Below are 23,207 nucleotides of genomic sequence, written 5' to 3'. Positions count from 1 at the left end.
CGCGGTCTTGACTGTGGTACTGGTTGTTTCCATGACTGTATACTAGCGCGGTCTTGACTGTGGTACTGGTTGTTTCCATGACTGTACACTGGCGCGGTCTTGACTGTGGTACTGGTTGTTTCCATGACTGTACACTGGCGCGGTCTTGACTGTGGTACTGGTTGTTTCCATGACTGTACACTGGCGCGGTCTTGACTGTGGTACTGGTTGTTTCCATGACTGTACACTGGCGCGGTCTTGACTGTGGTACTGGTTGTTTCCATGACTGTATACTAGCGCGGTCTTGACTGTGGTACTGGTTGTTTCCATGACTGTATACTGGCGCGGTCTTGACTGTGGTACTGGTTGTTTCCATGACTGTATACTAGCGCGGTCTTGACTGTGGTAGTGGTGTCTACATGACTGTACACACTTGTCATAACTCAGTGAACTGGATACTTACATAAATTTTGCTAAATGCAAATTATATATCATTTATTAAAAAAAAAAAAAAAAACAGGCCAGCAGTTTTAACCAAATAGAATAAAGAAGCCAATTTTACAAAAGTAACAGAAGGTCTCAGTCTACAAATACAGGTCAGTGCTACCCCTCTGTGGTCCCTGAGGTTGTATCTGGTGAGGAGAGAAGGCCTCACTTGACAGACAATCCATTACCCAGGATAAGCGGAGAGCCCAGTGACAGGAAACCAGGCAGTGTCCCTGCCTCGGACACCAGGGTGAGCAATACCATCGCCTCCCCAGGGGTACACTCAGGCTAAAACATGAGAGTAGGACAGTAAACAGAAGAAAAGGCAATAAAGTTTAGGAAACGAAGAAAACAAAATCCATTAGTCGGCAGAAAGACTCAGGAATGCTAATCGAAGTGAATTTAAATAATATTGAGCAGCCTTCTATGAAACAACGGGGAAAAGATCAAATACAGAAAGTAAACGAAATCAGAATAGGAGAATGATAAAGCAAAACGATGTTCAGGTAAGAACATTTAGGACCGACTATGCCGTCTTTCTAGGGAGCTCTGGCGGCGCAGCGGTAAGCATGCTCAGCTGCTAACCAGAAAGGCTGGTGGTTTGAACCTGCCAGCTGCTCCATGGGGGAGATGGGGCAGTCTGCTTCTGTAAAGATCACAACACCAAACCCACTGCCATCAAGTCGATTCCGACTCACAGCAACCCTACGAGACAGAGCAGAACTGTCCCAGAGTTTCCAAGAAGCACCCCGTGGATTTGAACTGCTGATCGTTTGGTTAGCAGCCACAGCTCTTAACCACTACGCCACCACTGTTCTCCTCTGTAAAGTTGACAACCTTGGAAACTACTCTTTCCTACCGGGTCACTACGAGGAGGAATTAACTCAACAGCAATGGGTTTTTATGTCAACTTCCTAAGGGATTAATGAGGAGAATTTCAGGGTCCACTCATTCTTTGGCCATTCATTTACTTATTCATCAAATATTCTGAATGCCTAATATATCCCAGACCAGGCACTGTTCTTGGTAACAGACAAAAATTGCTGCCCTCCTGGTGTTTATAGTCCAGTGAAAAGGAAGAGAAGCAAAATGAATACAGGGTGCCAGAGATAAAAAAAAAAGGGGGCAGGTGAGAAGGGGCTGAGTGAGAAATCAATTTCTATTTTAATAAGCAAAGAGATCTCAGGGTTTAGGTACTAAGGCAAGTTAGTGTTACTTTAATGACCACAGAAACTGGCCACTGGAATTGGGTGCTGCCTTAAGGAAAACTAAAGCCATGAGCCAGTGGCTTAGCAGCTGGCTGGCAGGTAGCAGGGAAACATAGATGACTCCAGAAAGACAGAGCCCCACTAGGACTAACTTGGCTAGCACTACCCGGTTAGGAAACACTAGTAGCATGTGCTGGTTGTTATTGGTTGCATTTTGCAAGGAACTAGAAGAAAGAGACTAACCCAGCAAAAACCAAAGGGAACCGAAGAGCCTTCGAATATGGGGCCTCAAATGGTTGCAAAACCAACTCCTCCTAAAACCCAAATAGGAGATCTGGAAGACTTTGGAACAAGGGCACACGAAGACTTGGTCTGTATCAAAACATCACATTGAGGATCTGGTCTTCTCACGCAAGCTTAATGGCCTAGAGGTGGCCTCCGTTAAACTGGGGCAAGGGATCAAGGAAAGAAGGAAAACAAAAAACAAACTCGAGAATGGCATCAGGGAAAGAATTTCAGTTGAGTTGATAACACATGGAATTGACTAGAAGGAAATACATGAGGGAGCCCTGGTAGCACAGTGGTTCAGAGCTCGGCTGCTAACTAAATGGTGGGCAGTTCAAATCCACCACTCACTCCTTGGAAACCCTATGGGGCAGTTCTGCTGTGTCCTACAGGATCGTTATGAGTTGGAATCGACTTGACATTAGGGTTTGGTCTTATTTTTGGAAATACATGGAAAGTCCACTAGCTTTTGAGGAAACTGTATTGTTCAAGGTAACAAACCCTCAGTCCAGACCAGAGGAAAAAGCTAAAAGCCCCCTCTGTGCCCCCTTTGTGCCTTTGGAGCCCTGGTGGCACAGTGGTTAAGAGCTACAATGACCTACGGCCGCTAACCAAAACGCCAGCAGTTTAAATCCACCAGCTGCTCCTTGAAAACTCTATGGGGCAGTTCTACTCTGACCTATAGAGTTGCTTAGAGTCGGAATCGACTCGACGGGAATGGGTTTTTTACGGGTACCCCACAGCTTGCTGACAAAGTTGTGTCTGGCCCAGGAAGAACTTCCCAGTGGGTGGAGCAAGGGTCTGAGAAATGGTGCAGGAGGGAGTTCCAGAAAGCAAAACCAAATTTATTTCCCTGGCCAATTAAGGATGTCACTGAAAGGATGAGAAGCAGCTGAATGCGCTCTCACCACGCTCTGCTACCTGCTGCCGACTCACCGCAGTCTGGTCGAGGCCCTGCCTCTCCTCCTTCTCCACCGTCCGCCGGCAGTCTGGGCACACCCACAGCGGCAGGTGCAGCACATTGCTGCCTTTGGGGGCCATGGAGAGGGCCAGCTTACTCGCGGTCTTAATCCCACTCTCCAGGAATGAAGAGTCCTTCCGTTCACTTCTGCACAGAAGACAGTAATCCCCAGCGGGGTAGGGTGGTGTTCTGTGGTTCATTCCGAAACTAAAAGGAGTCTGAAACAGAAGAAAAAAAGGTTCCATTTTCAAAACGGGATCCACGAACCCAAGATCCTTAAAAAGTACCACATAGAGTTCTAAAATTAAAACCCACACGTATGTTTACATAAAACACAAAATAGGGAGCTTATTGGATACAACTGGTGGCACAGTGGTGAAGTGCTCAGCTGCCAACCCAAAGATTGGCGCTTCAAATCTACCAGCGGCTCCGTGAGAGAAAGGTGTAGCAGTCTGCTTCTGTAAAGACGACAGCCTTGGAAGCCCTGCAGGGCAGCTCTACCCTGCCCTACAGGGTCGCTGAGAGTCGGAATCAACTCAACAGCGATGGGTTTAGTGTTCTAGAAACTGGTAATACTTCAAGTAAGATAGTAACGCCATAAAGAAAACCCTAGTAGGAGCTAGGAAATAGTCCAGTGAATCCCCTCACCTAGATTTCTGTATCACTTCCTGCCACATGCTGGACACTGCCAGCCTCATCGACCCAAAAGCACCAGTACTTTTTATCACCAGTGAGGTTAGAAAGCAGCCATTCTAGAAGGATCTGCACACGAGGGCATGGACCTGAGGCAGTAGTCCAGGCTAAGTGTGTCTGCAGATCCAAACGCAATCAGATGGGCTGTCCAAGCTCTGGATTCCAGATGGATGTCCAGGGACCTGACTGTGGCCCATCATCCATGTAGCCCCCCTCCCAGGCTCAGCAGTAGAAACTCTGAATTCAGCTCTGGCCATCGGATCTCAATGTCTACTTTTTCCAGTAGGTCCTCAGCCACAGGCTAGGGGTAATGGCGAGGTAGGGGCCTCAGAGCCAGGAAGAAGAGACAAGATTATAACCCTAGGTCCTCCCCAAAAGATTATCAACTACCCTATCAGAAAACTGAAATTAGCCTTAAAAAGAAGAAAGTGCAGTTCACAGGCTTGGAAACCTGCCTGAAGTCACAGGGCTAGTAAGCAGTGGGGCCGATTTTAGCCTAAATTAGCATGACCCAGGATGACCCAGCACTGCCTTGCCCCCACAGGAAAAACCCCGCTGTCACCTGGGTGACACCATTCAGAGCAGGCACGGCCTTCCCAAACAGAACACCTGCTCTGCATTCTAAGGGCGGAGGGGAAGAACGCGCAGAGCCAGTGTCCTCTGGCAGGGCGCCATGGCAGAAAGCCTCTCTTTGTCTGTCACCATCTGGGGTACCCCTACTGCAGTACCCTCAAGTGGAACGGCAGAGAGGACCTTGAGCCCAGGCTTTCTGGCTAGAATGGCAGGGGTTGGACAAAGTCTACAGCTCCAGCCAGTGGCTCCTCCAACGTCTAACAACCCTGTCCAGCCAGTCTCTTGGTGTGTCCCCAGCCACTCGCTCACTTCCTCTCCTCAGGTCACTGGCACTGGAACACGTGCTCTGACTGCGCTTGTTCACCTGGATGTCAACCAAGCGTGCACACAGCTGAGAACGCCACATGTGAACCCCAGGCTATACTGCTACACCTCAAAGTGTTGGTCACAGAGGGCAGGTACTCAGACATGAGGCCGAAGGAGTGAATGAGCGATTGAAAGAATCAACGACAGCACCACGAAGACTCCCAGACTTTCACATCTATTTCTACGTGTTTCTACAAACCAGCGCTCAAAACTGCTGGACTTGCATCATATGTGCCAGGGCTCTACGGGGTAAATGAAGCCAGCTCAGCAGTCACACATACGTCAGAGGCCAAAGGGAAGAGAACTGGGAATTACCTCACAGCCATGTTCTAGAAAGCACAAGGCTGCTCCCCAAGCCACAGAGTACCAGGGAGCAGATGTCCTCCTCCATACCAACAGATCAGAGGAGTCTAAATCATGACAAAGAATCAGCCTGATTCAACTCTATGTAAAGCCATCTCCTTCCCCCAGTCCCAGACATCAGCCCCCATCACCAACGTAACAGCTATGAGGCCTCTCTAGGCTGCCTTTCTGCCCACAGAGGAGATGCTGAGCTACACCACCACACAAGTCCCCACACCTGAAGTCATACGGTGAGAGCCAGAGCCAACTTGAGAGCACTCAGCTCGGGTCTTATCTGTTTGTTCACGCTGTCAGTCAGTACTGGGAGCTGGCCACATGCCAGACACTGCTCCAGGCACTGGGGACACCATGAGTAAGACAAAGATCCTGCCCCTGTAGAGCCAACATCCTTGGCAAAGGCAAAGAAAATAATTAAGACAAATAAATACAAAATACAGAATATTAGATAGTGCTAACTCCTAAGGACAAAAACCCAAAGCAGGGAGGGGAACACGAACATCTGGGGCTGGGGAGGTGTCCTTTTAGAAGTGGGGTGACCCACGAGGACCTCCTTGAGAAGATGACTTGAAGAGACACCTGGAGTGAGGGAGGAAGCTGCACAGATACCTGGGGGGAAGAGCGGAGCGGACAAGGAGGGAGAAGTAGGTGAAATGGGGGGACAGGGCGAGAGCCCCTGGAGCTGAGGAGTGGCTGTGTGTAAAGAGACCAAATGGGAGAAAGGAAGGAGGATGAGGTATCTGCAGTCAGGAGCAGGGAGGTGGTGGCTCAACCAGGGCAGCAAAAAGCAGCAGCCAGATGTTGGGTATATTCTGAAGGAAGAGCTGACAAGATCATCAGCGATCAAGAAATGAGGAGAGTGAAGGACCACTCCAAGGTTCTCAGGCTGAGACCTGGAACAACGCTGGAACAACGCAGGCACCAGTAACTGAGATGAGGAAGACCCCTTCAAAAAACACTGAAAGACACTATGTGCCGGGCACTCTTTTGAATCAGATGACAGGGATGCAACAGTGGTGAAAACAAAGCTCCTGCTCCGGCCTTCATTCCAGAGGGGTCACGATACGCCAAACACAGGTGGAGCCAGGCGCTGTCCACCAGCGGTGGGTGTAACGAGCGTGAAGCCATGATGAGCCCCAGGGCCGGACGGGAAGGGCAGCCACAGAGGGCTGCCAAGGAGAAGCAGTCCAAAAGCATAGAGACCACCCAGTGCACTGGGGCAACGCAAGGAACAGGACCAAGGGGAGGAGGGGGCAGGAGCTGCCAGCACAGACGGGCAGGTGGGGCCAGGTCACCCAGGCTGTGGGTCCTGCGATGAGGTTTCAAGGTTTCCAAGAAGGGGGATAGCATGACCCAATTTTCAGGTGAAAAGGAAACTTTGTTGTATGAAAACGGACTTTGGGGAGGCAAAGCTCTAAGCAAGGCTTAGAATTCTACCCAGGCAGAAGATTGGGGTGGTTTCGGCTGGAAGAAGAGCGGTCAGCCTCAGGACAGTTGTGAGGTACAGCCACAGGACTCGGGGATGGAACAAGGGCAGCGAATACTTCAGGGGGTGTCCCCAGCCACGGAGGTGCCAAAACAGAGATACTGGAGATGAGGCGGTGGCGGGAACCAAGGGTTTGCTTTGGCTACCCTAAGGATGAAATGCTTATTAAACATCCAACAAGATGGAGCCTTTTTTTTTTTTTATTTGCATGAGTAAGAAACTCAGGGCATAGGCTACATACAGCTGGATGTATGAATTGAAAATCACCGGTACACATGATCTCTAAAGCCATGGGACCAGAGGAGATCGCTCAGGGAGGGAGGGAGGGCAGACAAGGCTCTGAATGTAAGCAAAAGTCCAAGGCTTGACCACTGCGCTCATGTACGAAGCTTGCCCTCGAGAGGGCTAGAATTCTACTCGCCGTATCTTTTTCAGACAAGCAAGTAACAGGTTACGAATTTAAGTATGCACACGTTTGTATGCAACTAATGTTGTTGTTGTTGTTAGGCGCCACTGAGTCAACTTCAACTCCTAATAACCCCACATGACAGAGTAGAACCACCCTACAGGGTTTTCCATGCTGTAATCTTTATAGGAGCCTGGTCTTTCTCCTGTGGGGTCACTGATAGGTTCAAACCGCTGACATTCTGTTTGGCAGCCCAGTGCTTAATGGTCGTGCCACCAGGTCTCCTAGTACCTGGCTAAAAATCAAATTTACCCGATACCAACGCTCTACAGTGTGACTGGTTTTCTAATGAACTTGGGCTAAATGGGAGCTGCGAATATACATATTACATTGTTTTTTTAATTCTACAGCTTTACTGAAGTATAACTGAAGTACAATAAACCGCAAGTATCTAAAGCAGACAATCCAAAGAGCCAGCATCTGCAGACACCAGTGAGACCGCCAGCACAGTCGAGGTAAGGCGCGTGCCCACGGCCGCCGGAAGCCTCCTGGCCCCGCTCTGTACTCATGGCCCCCGCCCCTCTCCTCCACCCGGCCGGCGCACAGTCCCGGCTGGGCTGCTCTGCACACACACGTCCTGCCTCCCTACTTCAAATTACAGTCTCCCTTCCTTACTTGCATACGTGACCTCTGGCTGGCTGGCTGGCTGAAGGGAAGTCCAGGGGCCGCTTCACGGGCAGTCAGTAAAACACCTGCCACGTTCTGTTCCCTTCCTGAGCTCGGTTTTCCCAAAACACACGGAGTCTGAGCAAGTGACACTGCTTGTGAAATAATCATTAACAGGAATACTCCGTCTCTCAGATTTCTCCGCCAGTAAGAGTCACAATTTTATTAAGTACTTCCTCTTGCAACCGGCAAATTATAGGCTTGAAAATATCATACGTCGATGTTCCCTTCTAACTGGTTACAAAAACTGGTAACAGAATCCAAGGTGAATTAGACGCGCTACAAAGTTACTCTGTGTTTAGTATTTCATCTATAATTTATGCAATCTGGCAGAGTAAATTTTTAGTAATTTACAGATTTTAAGGTTGTTCCCGAGAAATTTAATAAAGATTTCATATTATTATTGTAGCATCCTTTTTACAGCTAATGCGGAAATAAGTTTTCTTTAGGACTTATTTTTAATTTTAGTTTACATATTAAAAACATAAAACTGCAACCATTTTTTCTTACTGCTACAAGTTAATCTCCTGCATCAGCCTAGCTATTAAACCGTCAGTGGTTCTATGGAAATAGATAGGGATGGCTTTTGAGGTCTGAGTGGCACAAACAGTTTGCACTCAGCAACTACCCAAAAGGTTGGTGGTTCAAACCCGCCCCACGGCACCATCTAAGAAAAACCTGGTGATCTGCTTCCATAAAGATTACAGCCAAGAAAACCTAGGGATCTCAGTTCTACTACGTAACACGCGGAGTTGCCATGAGTCAGAATCAACTCAAGGCCAATGGACTTGGTTTTGTTTTCTTTTTTTAATAGCATTAATGAAGGCATACTGGCAATTGCCATGTGCCAGGACGACAGCTATACACAATGTTTTTAAGCATCTAACTGTTACTAAGCAAATGTAGTTGCAACGTTTCAAGTCTATGAAATAATATAATCCCTGTGTGTTTTGATGCCCCTCACGCAGAGGAAGAGAATGTCTAAGCCCCCTAACAAGTAAGGGTGTCAGGGCAAGTTTAGCACCCTTGCTCTGAAATCTGACAAGACAGCTATCGTCCCTTCAACTATTTACAAAATCCTTCAGGTCTCTGCGTCTGAGCTGCATACGGCGAGAGTACAAATGACTTGTATCAGCCGCAGCAAATCAGACTGTTACAAAGCTTACAGCTCTGGAAATAACCTATTTATAACATATTTCTCTTTGCTAATTTTTAAAATACAACCAATCTACTAAGGTTAAATGGCTGCAGTTTGTATCCCCTTCAAAACCTGCAGGTATCTGAAAACAGCAGTAACATCATTTTGCACAGGATGTTAACATCTTTGCAGCAACACCCAGAAATCACTACGAGAGAAACAAAAACTCTAACAGAGCTGGGACAGGTTTTTAACCAGAACCCCTAAACTGGGCACGGCAACATTTGAAAATTAAGTAACCTTACTTAGGTAATTAAGGAGCCCTGGTGGCGAAACAGTTAAGTGCTCTGCTGCTAAGGGAAAGGTTGGTGCTTAGCACCCACCAGCTAGCTGCTCTGTGGGAGAAAGGTGTGGCGGTCTGCGCTGCAAAGACTACAGCCTTGGAAGCCCTGCGGGGCAGGCAGTTCTACTCTGTCCTACAGGGTCACTACGAGTTGGAATCGGTATTTTTATTAAAAAAAAAAAAAAAAGCATTTTCTTTTATACATGCTTAAGCTTTTGTTCTGGTATTAAGTGTGTTACATCGTTATGCATAAAATCATACCTGTAAAAAACAATACTCACTACTATACATAAACATTAAAAAGTTTAACAAAAACTTACTCCAAATAGCTTTGAAATCTATCATTTTTAACCCTGATACTCGTATCTCAATCAATAATAGTACCATGACTCAAAAAAAGCGAAGTCAAAAGAAATCTTAGATACCTTTAAGCTCATCCCCAACTCTGACACAACAGCTAACATATTAAAAAAAAACAAAACCAACAACTGACTAGAGCTGCTCACGCCGTGCGGCGGCCACACAGCACCTGGATGTGGCCGCAGCCCCAACGGAGGTGGACGGTAAGTGTAAAAGACACACTATGTTTCAGAGATTTCCTGTGAAGAATGTAAGATATCTCAGTAATAATTTTTATTTTTATTTCATGTGGAAAAACCGATCATACCAACTTCTTCTTACTTCTATAACACAGTTACCAGAAAGCTTTACACACGTGGCTTACGTTCCTTCCATCGCGCAGTGCAAAACTGGCGTGTCACTATTCCTCCCCTGTCGCATCTTCTGAGTGCTGACAAAGAATAAAGTGTCCCACACTGAGTGGGAGTGCCAGCCCGGAAAAGCGCGCGCGGAACGATTAATTTATAAACAGGAAAAGCAGCAGTGAGAAAATCGGAAGTGACCTGTACCTGCCAACAGCTCTCTATATTATGCTTAATTTTTTTAAACCCAGAAGTCATAAAAGATTTTTCTTGTAAGAGGAATTTAAAACTTCTATAGGGCATAGGAAACCCCGGTGGCGTAGTGGTTAAGTGCTACAGCTGCTAACCAAAGGGTCAGCAGTTTGAATCCGCCAGGTGCTCCTTGGAAACTCTACGGGAGTTCTACTCTGTCCTATAGGGTTGCTGTGAGTTGGAATCGACTCGACAGCACTGGGTTTTTTTTTTTTTTTTTTTTTTGATAGGGCATAAACAGCTTTAAAAAAAAAAACAAACACAGTATTGGGAGCAGGCTCATTTCCTACATAGACGTAGTGGTTGCTAACCAGCACAGCAGCCCTACACAGTTGTTGCTGTTGTTGTGTGCCATCGAGTCAATTCTGACTCAGAGAGACCCTATAGGACAGAGTAGGACTGCCCCATAGGGCTTCCTAGGCTGTAATCTTACAGGAATAGACTACCAGGTCTTTTCCCCCCCAGCGTTGCTGCGTAGGTTCAAACTACCAACTTTCGGTTAGCAAACGGGCACTTAACTATTGCACCACATACTTGTATGGGTCTGCAGTAAGCTGGGAACCTCTGAGTTTTCTAGCAAAACGAACCTGTCTGTTAGTGCCCTCATTACCCCTACTTCACTGAGGAGGAAACTCCAGCGTGGAGCCTAAGAAACGTGTCCCAGCAGGTAAGGGATTCATATCCAGACAGGCTGGCTCCAGGCCACTGGAGGAGGTGCTGGGGTAACCCCCTGGGGGAAGGTGGCTCCTTCACAGAAGGCAAATTTCCCAAGAAGGGGGCAGCTGTGAGCCCGAAGACTCACATCAGCTCAGATACAAATAAATCAATTTCAGTGCTTCTAAAACGTATATGGTAACACAAAGGGCCAAGAATAGCCAAAATGCTCTTGAAGAACGAGGCAGGACTACTAAGACTTATGAAAAAGCTACAGTATAGCAGAATGTTTACACTGATTTCTAAGTATCTCCCTACAAATGACATATTAATTACTTATTAAGTACAAAATTCCTATGGACTTTACGGTGGAAAGCCAGTCAGGTCCCACCTTAACCACATGGTAATAGTTATCACCGCCTGTAACAGAACAAATCAATCTCCTTATGCTCCTGCCAGGATGCGCTGCGCAGACCACAGCACTGCTTGTGGGCTACTCCCGCGAAATCACAAAACTGGAGACCGATCATGAGGAAACACCAAGTACACGCAAGCTGAGGGTCGTCCTGCTCTCGTCATGAACGACTGGACTAAGGTGCTCTTCCAGAATTAGGGGAACTGAGAGACGTGACAAAATATCGCAATGAATGCACTCTGTGACCCTGGACTTATTCTGCACCACAAAGGAAAAGAGAAAACGGGGAAGGAAGTTCCTTTCTTTGGTTTTGCTATTAAGGATATTTTGGGACAGTTGGTAAATCGGAACAGAATCTATGGATTAGAAGCAAATACTGTATCATGGTAATGTTCTGATTTTGATAGGTGTACTGCTGGTATGGATGGAGCCTGAAGACATCATGCTAAGGAAAATAAGTCAATCATAAATATATATATATATATAGTATAGTATGACCTCACTTACCTAAAAAGAAAAGAAAAAGCAGATATACACAGACCAAATCTTATAAGTGGTTACCGGAGCGGGAGGGAGGGGCAAAGGGGAGCTAACAATGATGAAAAACCACGTTGATTAAGGTAGGGTTGCACAGCCAACTGCTGCAATTGCTGTCAATAAGTTGCACGTCTGTAAAACGTTGAATAGGCAAAAGGTGTGTCACAGATATATTTATAATGACGACAAAAAAAGGGAGGGGTAGCTGCTGAGGCTGCTTACGTACAACCATACATCTCATGGGATGTGGCTGCTTGGTCTGGAGGTTTAGGGTCACAGTTCCATCGGACATCCCAGATAATTAGCTCAGTAACATGTTTAGTACTTCCATTCTACCTCCTAATTCGTTGAGTAGTGCCTGGGGTCTTAAAAGCTTGCAAACGGCCATCCAAGGAACAACAATTGATCTCTATTCAACCGAAGCAACAGAGGAAGGAGAGTCAGGACTAGGAGGTGGGTATGGAATGTGTGGCTTCCATGAACAGCTGCCTCCTCTGCCTGAGGCCCGAAGACCTGGATGGTGCCAGCTGCTCTCACGGAACACTTTGATCAAAAGATCCATAGGAGAATCCTGGCAAAATAGGGGAAAATGCAGAACAGGTTTTCAAGTTCTCATGCACTCCACACTTCCTGGAGCCATAAAGGGTGGATGAACCCCTGAAACTGCTACTCTGATATAATCTTTATGAAGTCTTCTTACAACCAAGCAATAGTTTAGCTTAACTAGTAAAAAACTCGTAGAAAAAAGTCTGCTTTGAACATTATGCTCTTTTAATAGCTATCTATATGGAATCAAATTGACAATAGCAACTCAAAAGCTTAGAAAAGGAAACTCAGGGGCCAGTGAGTCCATGTCAGTGAGGAAGGAAAACTCAGAGAGGAAGGCGAGAATGGCTGCACAACTCAAAAGAACAGGGTCAATATCACTAGACTGTACACACAGAAACTGGTGAACTGGTGTATATTTTGCTGCGTACAGTCTCAAGACAGTTTAGAAAAAAATACGTTGCAAAAGGGTGGAGAGAGATGGCGAAGTGAGTGCATGCTCCCAATTACTCCCACAGCAACTAACCCACTGAACAATGAATAAAAACAACCTCAGACTGAGATCTCAGAACTCCAGGCAATACCATGTACAACGGCCCCCAAATCAATAGCCAGGATTTAACCTAAAGAGGAACATAAGAGACTTATACAATAAAAATGATAAAACATTTCAACAACTCAAAATAAGAAAATAAGACTAAAAGAGACCTACGAAACTGGAAAGATACCTGTGCTCATCAATTGGAAGACTTAATATAGTGACTGACTATACCAGTAGCATACCTTCCAGCACACAAGCCTCTGTGTTGCTGTGAAGCTGGACGCTATGCCCCAGTATTCAAATACCAGCAGGGTCACCCATGACGGACAGGTTTGAGCTGAGTTTTCAGGCGAAGACTGACTAGGACCCAGTGGTCTACTTCTGAAAAGAATTAGCCAATAAAAACTTTATGAATAGCAGCAGGACCATGCCAGAAGATGAGCCCCACAGGCTGGAAGGCACTCAAACTACAACTGGGGAAGGGCTGCCTCCTCAAAGTAGACTCAACCTTAGTGACGTGGATGGAGTCAAGCTTTCAGGACCTTTATTTGCTGATGTGGCACGACTCAAAATAAGAAGAAACAGCTGTAAACATCCATTAATAATCGGAACCTGAAATACACAAAATATGAATCTAGGAAAATTGGAAATCGTCAAAAATTAAATGGAATGCATAAAGATCGATATCCTAGGCATTAGTGAGCTGAAATGGACTGATATTGGCCATTTTGAATTGGACAATCATATAGTCTACTATGCCAGGAATGACAACTTGAGGAGGAATGGCGTAATATTCGTCATCAAAATCTGTCCTGAAGTACAATGCTGTCACTGATAGGATAATATCCATGCGCCTACTAGGAAGACCAGTTATTACCACTATTATTCAAATTTACACACAAACCACTAAGGCCAAAGACGAAGAAACTGAAGTTTTTACCAAACTTCTGCAGTCTGAAATTGATCGAACATGCAATCAGGATGCATTGACAACTACTGGTGATCGGAGTAAGAAAGCTGGAAACAAAGAATATGGATCGGTAGTCAGAAAATACGGGCTTGGTGATAGAAATGATGCTGGAGATCATATGATAGAATTTTGCAAGACCAATGACTTCTTCATTAAAAATACCTTTTATCACCAACATAAAGGACAACTATACACATGGATCTCACGAGGTAGAATACACAGGAATCAAATCAACTACACCTGTGCAAAGAGACAATGGAAAAGCCCAATATCATCAGTCAGAACAAGCCCAGGGGCGCACTGTGAATCAGACCATCAACTGCTCATATGCAAGTTCAAGTTTAAACTGAAGAAAATTAGAACAAGTCCACGAGAGCCAAAGTACAATCTTGAGTATATCCCACCTGAATTTAGAGACCATCTCAAGAACGGATTTGACACGTTGAACACTAATGATCGAAGGCCAGACGAGTTGTGGAATGACATCAAGGACATCATCCATGAAGAAAGCAAGAGGTCATTAAAAAGACAGGAAAGAAAGAAAAGACCTAAATGGATGTCAGAAGAGACTCTGAAACTAGCTCTTGAATATCGAGTAGCTAAGATAAAAGGAAAAAACCATGAAGTAAAAAAGCTGAACAGACTTCAAAGGGCAGCTCAAGAAGACAAAGTAAAGTATTATGATAGCATGTGCAAAGCCCTGGAGATAGAAAACCAAAAGGGAAAAACACGGTTGGCATTACTCAAGTTGAAAGAACTGAGGAAAAAATTCAGGCCTTGAGCTGCAATACTGAAGGATTCTACAAGGAAAATATTAAATGATGCAGGAAGCGTCAGAATAAGACGGAAGGAACACAGAGTCACTATATCAGAAAGAATTGGTCGATGTCCAGCCATTTCAGGAGGTGGCCTATGATCAGGAACCGACTGTATGAAGGAAGACGTCCAGGCCGCACGGAAGGCACTCATGAAAGACAAGGCTCAGGATTGACGGAATACCAACGGAGACGTTTCAACAAACGGACGCAGCGCTAAAGTGCTCACTTGTCTATGCCGAGAAATTTGGAAGAGAGCTACCTGGCCAACCAACTGGAAGAGATTCATATTTATGCCTATTCTGAAGAAAGGTGATCCATTCAAATGTGGAAATTATCAAACATTAATATCACATGCAAGCCAAATTTTGCTGAAGATCATTCAAAATCGGCTGCAGCAGTATATCGACAGGGAACTGCCAGAAATTCAAGCCTGATTTAGAAAAGGATGTGGAACCAGGGATATCACTGCTGATGTCAGATAGATCCTGGCTGAAAGCAGAGAATACCAGAAAGATGTTTACCTGTGTTTTATTGACTACGCCAAGGCATTTGACTGTGCGGACGAATCATAACGAATTATGGATAACACTGCACAAAATGGGAATTGCAGAACACTTAATTGTGGTCACGAGGAAAATGTACATGAATCAAGAAGCAGTTATTTGAACAGAACAAGGAGATACTGCATGGTTTATGCTGTATCTGTATGCTGTATGCTGAACAAATAATCCGAGAAGTTGAACTATATGAAGAAGAACTGGGCATCAGGATTGGAGGAAGATTCATTAACAACCTGCGTTATGCAGATGATACAACCCTGCTTGCTTTAAGTGAAGAGGACTTGAAGCACTTACTAATGAAGCTCAAAGACCACAGCCTTCAGGATGGATTACACCTCAACATAAAACAAAAATCCTCACAACTGGACCCATGAGCAACATCATGATAAAAGGAGAAAAGACTGAGGTTGTCAAGGATTTCACTTTCCTTGGATCCACAATCAATGTCCATGGAAGCAGCAGTCAGGAAATCAAATGACATATTGCATGAGGCAAATCGGCTGCAAAAGACCTCTTTAAAGTGTTGAAAAGCAAAGACGTCACCTTGAAGACTAAGGTGCGCCTGACCCAAGCCATGGTGTTTTCAATTACCTCACCGCATGTGAAAGGTAGACAATGAATAAGGAAGATCAGAGAAGAACTGACACCTTCGAATTGCGGTGCTAGAGAAGAATATTGAATATACCATGGGTTGCCAAAAGAATGGACAAATCTGTCTTGAAAGAAGTACAACCAGAACACTCCTTAGAAGCAAGGATGGCGAGACTACGTCTCACATACTTTGGACATGTTATCAGGAGGGATCAGTCCCTGGAGAAGGACACCGTGCTTGGTAGAGAAGTGGGACAGCGAAAAAGAGGAAGACCCTCAACGAGATGGATGGAGACACAGTGGCTGCCACAATGGGCTCAAGCATAGCAAGAATTGTGAGGATGGCACAGGACTAGGCAGTGTTTCATTCTGTTGTGCAGAGGGTTGCTGTGAGTCAGAACCAATTCAACAGCACCTAACAACAACAATACAGTAAAAATGTCAATTCTACCTAAAGGGATCTACAGACAAAATGCAGTCCCAATATAAATCCAAACAACATTCTTTACTGAAATGGAAAAGCTAGTGACCAACTTCATACGGAAGGGAAAAAATTCCGAAAAGCCAAAGCAATATTGAAGAAAAAGAACAAAGCAAGAGGCCTCACACTCCCTGATAGCAAAACATACTATACACCCACTGTATCAAAATAGCCTGGTATGGGTTCAACAACAGACACACAGACCAGTGGAACAGAATTGAGAATTCAGAATTAAACCCAACCACTTTAAAGAGGTCTTTTGGAGTACATTTGCCCAATGTAATACGTTACTTGATTTTCTGAATGCTTCTTCCACGGGCACTGATTGCGGATCCAAGTAAAAGAAAATCCTTGACAACTTCAATCTTTTCTCCGTTTATCATGATGTTGCTTATTGGTCCAGTTATGAGGATTTTTGTTTTCTTTATGTTGAGGTGTAATCCATACTGAAGGCTGTGGTCTTTGATCTTCATCAGTAAGCGCTTCAAGTCCTCTTCACTTTCAGCAAGCAAGGTTGTATCAACTGCTTATCACAGGTTATTAATGAATTTCCTCCAATCCTGATGCCCCTTTCTTCTTCATAAAGTCTGGCTTCTCAAATTATTTGCTCAGCATACAGATTGAATAACTACAGTGAAAGGATACAACCCTGACACACACCTTTCCTGATTTTAAACCAGGCAGTATCCCCTTGTTCTGTTCGAACGACCACCTCTTGGTATATGCACAGGTTGCTCAGAGCACAATTAAGTGTTCTGAAATTCCCATTCTTTGCAATGTTATCCATAATTTGTTATGATCCACACAGTCAAATGCTTTTGCATAGTCAGTAAAACACTTTCTGGTATTCTCTGCTTTCAGTCAAAATCCATCTGACATCAGGTATGATATCCCTTGTTCAACATCTTCTTTGGAATCAGGCTTGAATTCCTGGCAGTTCCATGTTGATGAACTGCTGCAACTGCTTTTGAATGATCTTCAGCAAAATTCACCTGTATGTGATATTAATGATATTGTTGGAAAATCTCCACATTTTGTTGGATCACCTTTCTTTGGAATGGGCACAAAAATGGTCTCTTCCAATTAGGTGGCCAGGTAGCTGTCTTCCAAATTTCTTTGCCTGGACAAGTGAGCACTTCCAATGTTGCATCTCTTTTTTGAAACACCTCAATCGGTATTCCATCAATTTCTGGAGCCTTGTTTTCCACCAATGTCTTCAGTTGATCTTGGACTTCTTCCTTTCAATATCATTGTTTTTGATCACACGCTACTTCCTGAAATGGCTGAACATTGACCAATTCTTTCTGGTATAATGACTCTGTGTATTTCTTCCATGTTCTTTTGACACTTCCTGCGTCATTTAACATTTTGCCCGTAGAGAATCTTTCCATATTCCAACTTGAGGCTTGAATTTTTTCTTCAGCTCTTTCAGCTTGAGATATGCCGAGCGTGTTCTTCCCTTTGGTTTTCTAACTCTTTGCACGTTTCATTATATTACTTTACTTTGTCGTACATATATACCCTACCCAACCAAACAAAACTCAGTGCCGTTAAGTTTATTTTGACTCATAGCAACCCTATAGAACAGAGGTGAACTTCCCCATAGGGTTTCCAAGACTATAATATTTACAGAATCAGACTGTCACATCTTTCTCCCATGGAGCAGGTGGTGGGTTTGAATCACTGACCTTTCAGCTAGGTACCCTAAACCAAACCAGAAATCAAACCCATTGCTGTCAAGTCAATTCCGACTCACAGCAACCCTACAGGACAGAGTAGAACTGCCCTATAGGGTTTCCAAGGAGTGCCTGGTAGATTCAAACTGCCAACCTTTTATGGTTAGCAGCTGTAGCTCTTAACCACTATGCCAGCAGGGTCTCCAGAGTATACACAGGTGCATATAAATACATGTATGTGGGTACAAGCACACGTATTCATTGAAACCAAACACCTTCCAAGGTTGGTTTTCTGGGTTTGAAAGCTTAGGACCATGGTCTCATGGGACAATGCAAGTCAACTGGCATAACATAATCCACAAAAACCACGTTCTGCATCCTAGTGAAGCGAGTAGTGTCTGGGGTCTTAAAAGCTGTGAGCAGCTATCTAAGATACAACTACTGATCCCTACTCGCCAGGAGCGAAAGAGTAAGAAAGTTAACAAATGCTCAAAGAAGAAACAAGTCTTTCCGAGCCATGACCTCATCTACCCTGAAACCAAAGAAACTAGATGGTGTCCAGCTACCAATGACCTTTCTGGCCAGGGTCACAATAGATGGTGACGGACAGAATAAGAGAAAAATATGAAGCAGAACACAAATTCTTAAAAACAGAAAAGAAAAAAGCCAAACAAATTGGAACAGTAGAGAACAGAGGACTCTCTGAGACTATCACCCTGAGACCCTCTTTAAAACTAGAACCAAGACTTACCTCCTGAGGTTACCAGAGTGGCACGCAAAATAAAGGATATTACTCTTAAGATCGGTGACCTACTTAAAAACCATCTCTATCAGACCAAAAGACCAACAACTACTCAAAAGCAAAGACGAGAAGATGAGGGGACAAGGAAGTCAGAGCACTGGAAATGGAACAAGCAGAACACAATTAAAGAGAATATTGACACAATGAGATAAATGTAACTAATGTCACTGAACAATATGTGTGGAAACTATCAACTGGGAACCAACCTTGTGTAAACTTTCACCAAAATGTCAACAAAATATTATTTTAAAAAATAAATCACATTGGGGTTGAGGCCTACTGACAGAGTGGGGTGCCTCTGGGCACTTACTGGTGGAGCTAAAAGAGCTTTGTAACACTTGCCTGAGTAGGGCAGAGGCCAAGGGGACAGAAAGAGATGTGTCTATAAGCACAGCTGGGAAGAGGCTGTTCTGATGCAAGAATTATCCTGAGTGTTCCTGAGCCTGAACTGTAACCTGTTGCTTCCCTAATAAACCCCATAATAGTGAAAAATAAATAAGTCACAAAGCTATACACTCATTTTATACATTTTTCGAATATATAACAACAAAATTTTTTCTCAAAATAAATCAGTTTTTGACGAAGGGACAAGGTAACTCAATGAAGAAAAGACAGGCTTTTCCATAGATGATATACAACGGGATACCCATATGGCGGATATCTCACACCATATGCAAAAATTAACTCAAAATGGATCATAGACTTACAAGTAAAACCTGAAATTATAAAACTTATAGAAGAAAACATAGTAAGAAACCCAGCCAAGCAGTAGACTGCAACTATACTTTCTCCCACAAAGTCTGAACGCTAGCTAGCCTTGGGGAGAAGCACCCTTCTAAATTTGTCCTACCTTGGGTACTCTCCCCCAACTTTACAATATCCTTTAGGGTTATTATTCCAGTTTACAGTTAATTTTCCTATCATGGATTATTAACTCTTTATACATTAAACTGAAAACAAAATAAAAGAAAAAACTCATTGCTGTCAAGTCAATTCTGACTCACAGCAACCTTATAGGACAGGGCAGAACTTTCCATAGGTAGAGGCTGGTAGATTCAAACTACCCACCTTTTGGTGAGCAGCCAAGCTCTTAACCACTGCACCACCAGGGCTTCAAACTTAACCTGTTTAAATTACTGTATGGTTTAGTCTCCAGATTGGACTCATACTGATACACCATGTTTTTCCGAAAGTCGCTGTCTATGGACTTACTCCAGTAAGCGAAGAACTGGAAGATCCCCAACGAGATGGAGTGACACAGTGGCTGCAACAATGGACTCAAGCATAACAACGATTGTGAGAATGAGGCGAGACTGGGCAGCGTTTTGTTCTCTTGTACGTAGGGTCACACTATGAGTCAGAATTGACTCCACGGCACCTAACAACATGGACTTATTGAATGCCTTACTCACTGACACCATCTTGAACAAGGAGTATTGTGATAAAAATGAGGCAATGGGCTCATCATCATGAGATTTAATGGTCTTGTCATATACTCCATCGCCTAGAAGCAAATGGCCTTAGAGAATGATGGAATGGCCTACTGGGGACTCAGTAACAGCACCAGACGGGTGACCTTTTGAGGTTAAAGAGCTGTCCCACAAGATGCAGCATATATTCTGAACAAATGACCAATACATGGTACTTCTCTATAAAAAGCCAGATACAAAGATAGATCCAGGAAGAAGGGTTTAAACAAGAATAGCATCTTTCACTGTTATACTTAATGACGCATATATGAAATTTTTCCTTCTCATTCCCACAGCTCTGGGCTCTGGTCATTTAGAATTCTTAGTACCCGAGAGTTGAAAATACTAGCACCAGGTGGTAATAGTTTCAGTAAACCAGAAGTTGAGCCTGCTGCCTAAACATTCAGGACTCCTTGTGCCTCTGAATCCACAGGTAAAAAGGTTGTTTTAATATGCTGACTGGAATGATTACAGTTAAAGAATGAAAAAATTCTAAGCAGGCAGAATGACGAAAGACAAATGTTTGGGAATTATATTCTGGAAGGTACCCTGACCAGATGTGGTGAGAGCTATGGGTAAACAGAACATGACACAGATAGTGGAAACCCCAAAAGTATGTCACAGAAAAATGTATTTCTATACTGAGCTTCCTTCCAAAATGTTGACACATCTTCCAAGAACAGCTACATGAATGCTAACAGATTTTTTCCTAACCATCTGAATTTGCCATAAAACAGAGTGAAAAAAAAAATAATAAAGCATTACCCCTGAACCATATGTCCCTCCCCAAACAAAATTTAGTCAACTACAATTTTGTTTTTATACATACACATGCTTCAAAATACAATATGCCTTAAAATATATCAAGAAAATATTGGAATAAATTAATAGGGGCAGATGAGCAGAATGCTTTTCCATTCTGTATCAATGCCATTCACATCAATGGCAGGCTAACACAGATAGTTTGAACATTAAAAAAAAGAAAAACCCACTGCCGTCAAGTCTATTCTGACTCATAGCGACCCTATGGGACAGAGTAGAACTGCCCCATAGAGTTTCCAAGGAGTGCCTGGTGGATTCGAACTGCTGACCTTTTTTTTTTTTTTGGTTAGCAGCTGTAGCTCTTAACCACTACACCATCAGGGCTTCCAAAAGGAGATATTTCAGAAAGGCAGTATAGCGTTAAGAGCCTGGGACGTTGAAGCCAGGCTGCCTGGATTTGAATCCCAACTCCATCTCCTAGTAGGTTGCGTAACCTCCAGAAGTTACTTAAGCTTTGTAGAACTCAAGTTTTTTTGCTGTGAAAGAGATATCTCAAAGCATTGAGAACATTGTTTGTTTTTTAAAGAAACGTGGAGTCCAATGGCTGTTTAGAAAACATATACTTATAATAAAATAGGCAATTGGGTGATGTCACACAAGATAGTTGACTAGGAAGCTCTGGGAGCCAGTCCCTCCACCAAAACAAAATAACTGGAATGAGCAATTGGATTCAATCATTTTGGAACTCTGGAACCTGATCTGACACTTCTACCAGCCAGAGGAGTACCTGATGAAGGACAGGCTGTTGATCTTTCCTAGGTGAGCTGTGTACTCCACTCGCTACCAACCTCAGCCCCAGCCACAGTGGTGGGGACAATTGCCAGGTTCCTAGAATGGCTGGCTGGAACACAGGAGGGGAATGGGACGAGGTCCTCCAAGGATTTGGGGTGGCACAGTTTGCACAGCTGGGTTGGTCTGGTGTTTCCCCGAAGGGCCAGTGCAGACCAATGCTGTAGTTTCAGCCCTCTCACTGCAAGAACTTCTCCTGACCATAGCAGGTTAAAGGAATAGCGTGCCTCTGCGTGTGTGTGTGTTTTGTGTGTACACACACACGTGCACAGGTGCCCATGGATGTGCAAGTGAGAGAGAGAAATCTGTCAGGACACTGACTGTAGAAATGAGGGAACAGAAAGTTCGGTGACCACACACAACTGAAATACACACGTTGTAAATGTACTTTGGCAAAGTCACTAAATAAAACAGACAGCTGCAGCCTTTACCAAATAACAGCAGCAATCCCTGAGGAGGGGGAAAATCAGCTTTCCAGAGCTATCACATTATAATACCCATTATAATACCCAGGATGTTCAGATCTCAACAACAACAAAAAAATCACAAAACATACAAAGAAACAGGAAAGAATGGCCCATCCACATGAAGAAAATTTGCCAGAAATCAACCTTGAGGAAGCCCAGACATTGGAATTACCAAACAAAGATGTTAAATCAACCATCTTAAGTATGCCCACTGAGCTAAAGAAAACCATGGGCAGAGGCCTAAAGTAGAAAAACAATGTGTGAACAAAATGGGACTATTAATAAAGACATAGGAATTATACAATGAAGCCAAACAGAAATTCTAGAGCTGAAATGTAAAATCACTACAGGGCTTCAACAGTTCATTAGAGCAAGCAGAGAAAGGACAGGCGAGCTTGACATTAGCTTGAAATTAGCTTGACAGGACAGGCAATTGAAATTATCGAGTCTGAAAATTAAAAAGAAAAAGAATGAAGAAAATTTGCACAGAGCCAGACAACTTATGCATCACAGGAGTACCAGAAAATGAGAGAAAGGGGCAGGAGGAATAGTTAGAAACAGTGACTAAAAACTTCTCAAATCTAATGAAAGACATGAATCTACACATCCAAGAAGCTCCACAAAATCCAACCAGCATAGCCTAAAAAGATTCACACCAAGACACATTATAACCAAATCATCAAAAACAAAAGACAAAGAGAATCTTTAAAGCAGCAAGAGGGAGAAGCAAATCACCATGTACAAGGGATCCTCAGTAAGATTAACAGCCGAACTCTCATCAGAGCCCATAAGAGCCAGCAGGCAGTGGGATGAGATACCTAAAGTTCTGAAAGAAAAAAACCTGTCCACCAAGAATTCTATATCCAGCAAAACTACGCTTCAAGAATGAGAGAGAAATTAAAACATTTCCAGATAAACAAAACCTGATGGAATTTATTACCAGTAGTTCTGTCCTACAAGAAACACTAAAGGGACCTTCAGGCTGAAATGAAAGATACCACACAGTACTTGAAGACATAAGAAAAAATAAAGAACGATAGTAAAGGGAACTATATAAGACCCACTGCCATCGAGTTGATTCTGACTCATAGCGACCCCATAAGACA

The 23,207-nt window shown here is 43.9% G+C and overlaps 1 protein-coding gene across 2 annotated transcripts in view; it reads right to left on the bottom strand.

Annotated features, from left to right (window-relative positions):
• FAM193A (family with sequence similarity 193 member A) overlaps positions 1-23,207 on the bottom strand; it is a 201,302-nt gene that overhangs the window by 120,896 nt on the left and 57,199 nt on the right. For both annotated transcript variants that reach the window (XM_064286156.1, XM_064286155.1), the window contains exon 2: positions 2,895-3,137. In XM_064286156.1, coding sequence (XP_064142226.1) covers positions 2,895-3,119 — 225 coding nt within the window. In that variant the 5' untranslated portion in view covers positions 3,120-3,137. The remainder of the gene's footprint in view (positions 1-2,894; positions 3,138-23,207) is intronic.

Source organism: Loxodonta africana, chromosome 5 (genome assembly GCF_030014295.1).
Source record: "Loxodonta africana isolate mLoxAfr1 chromosome 5, mLoxAfr1.hap2, whole genome shotgun sequence".
In the NCBI taxonomy this organism is placed as follows: domain Eukaryota; kingdom Metazoa; phylum Chordata; class Mammalia; order Proboscidea; family Elephantidae; genus Loxodonta; species Loxodonta africana.
Note: the sequence above shows the minus strand (reverse complement) of the source record. Positions and strands in the feature narration are given on the sequence as shown.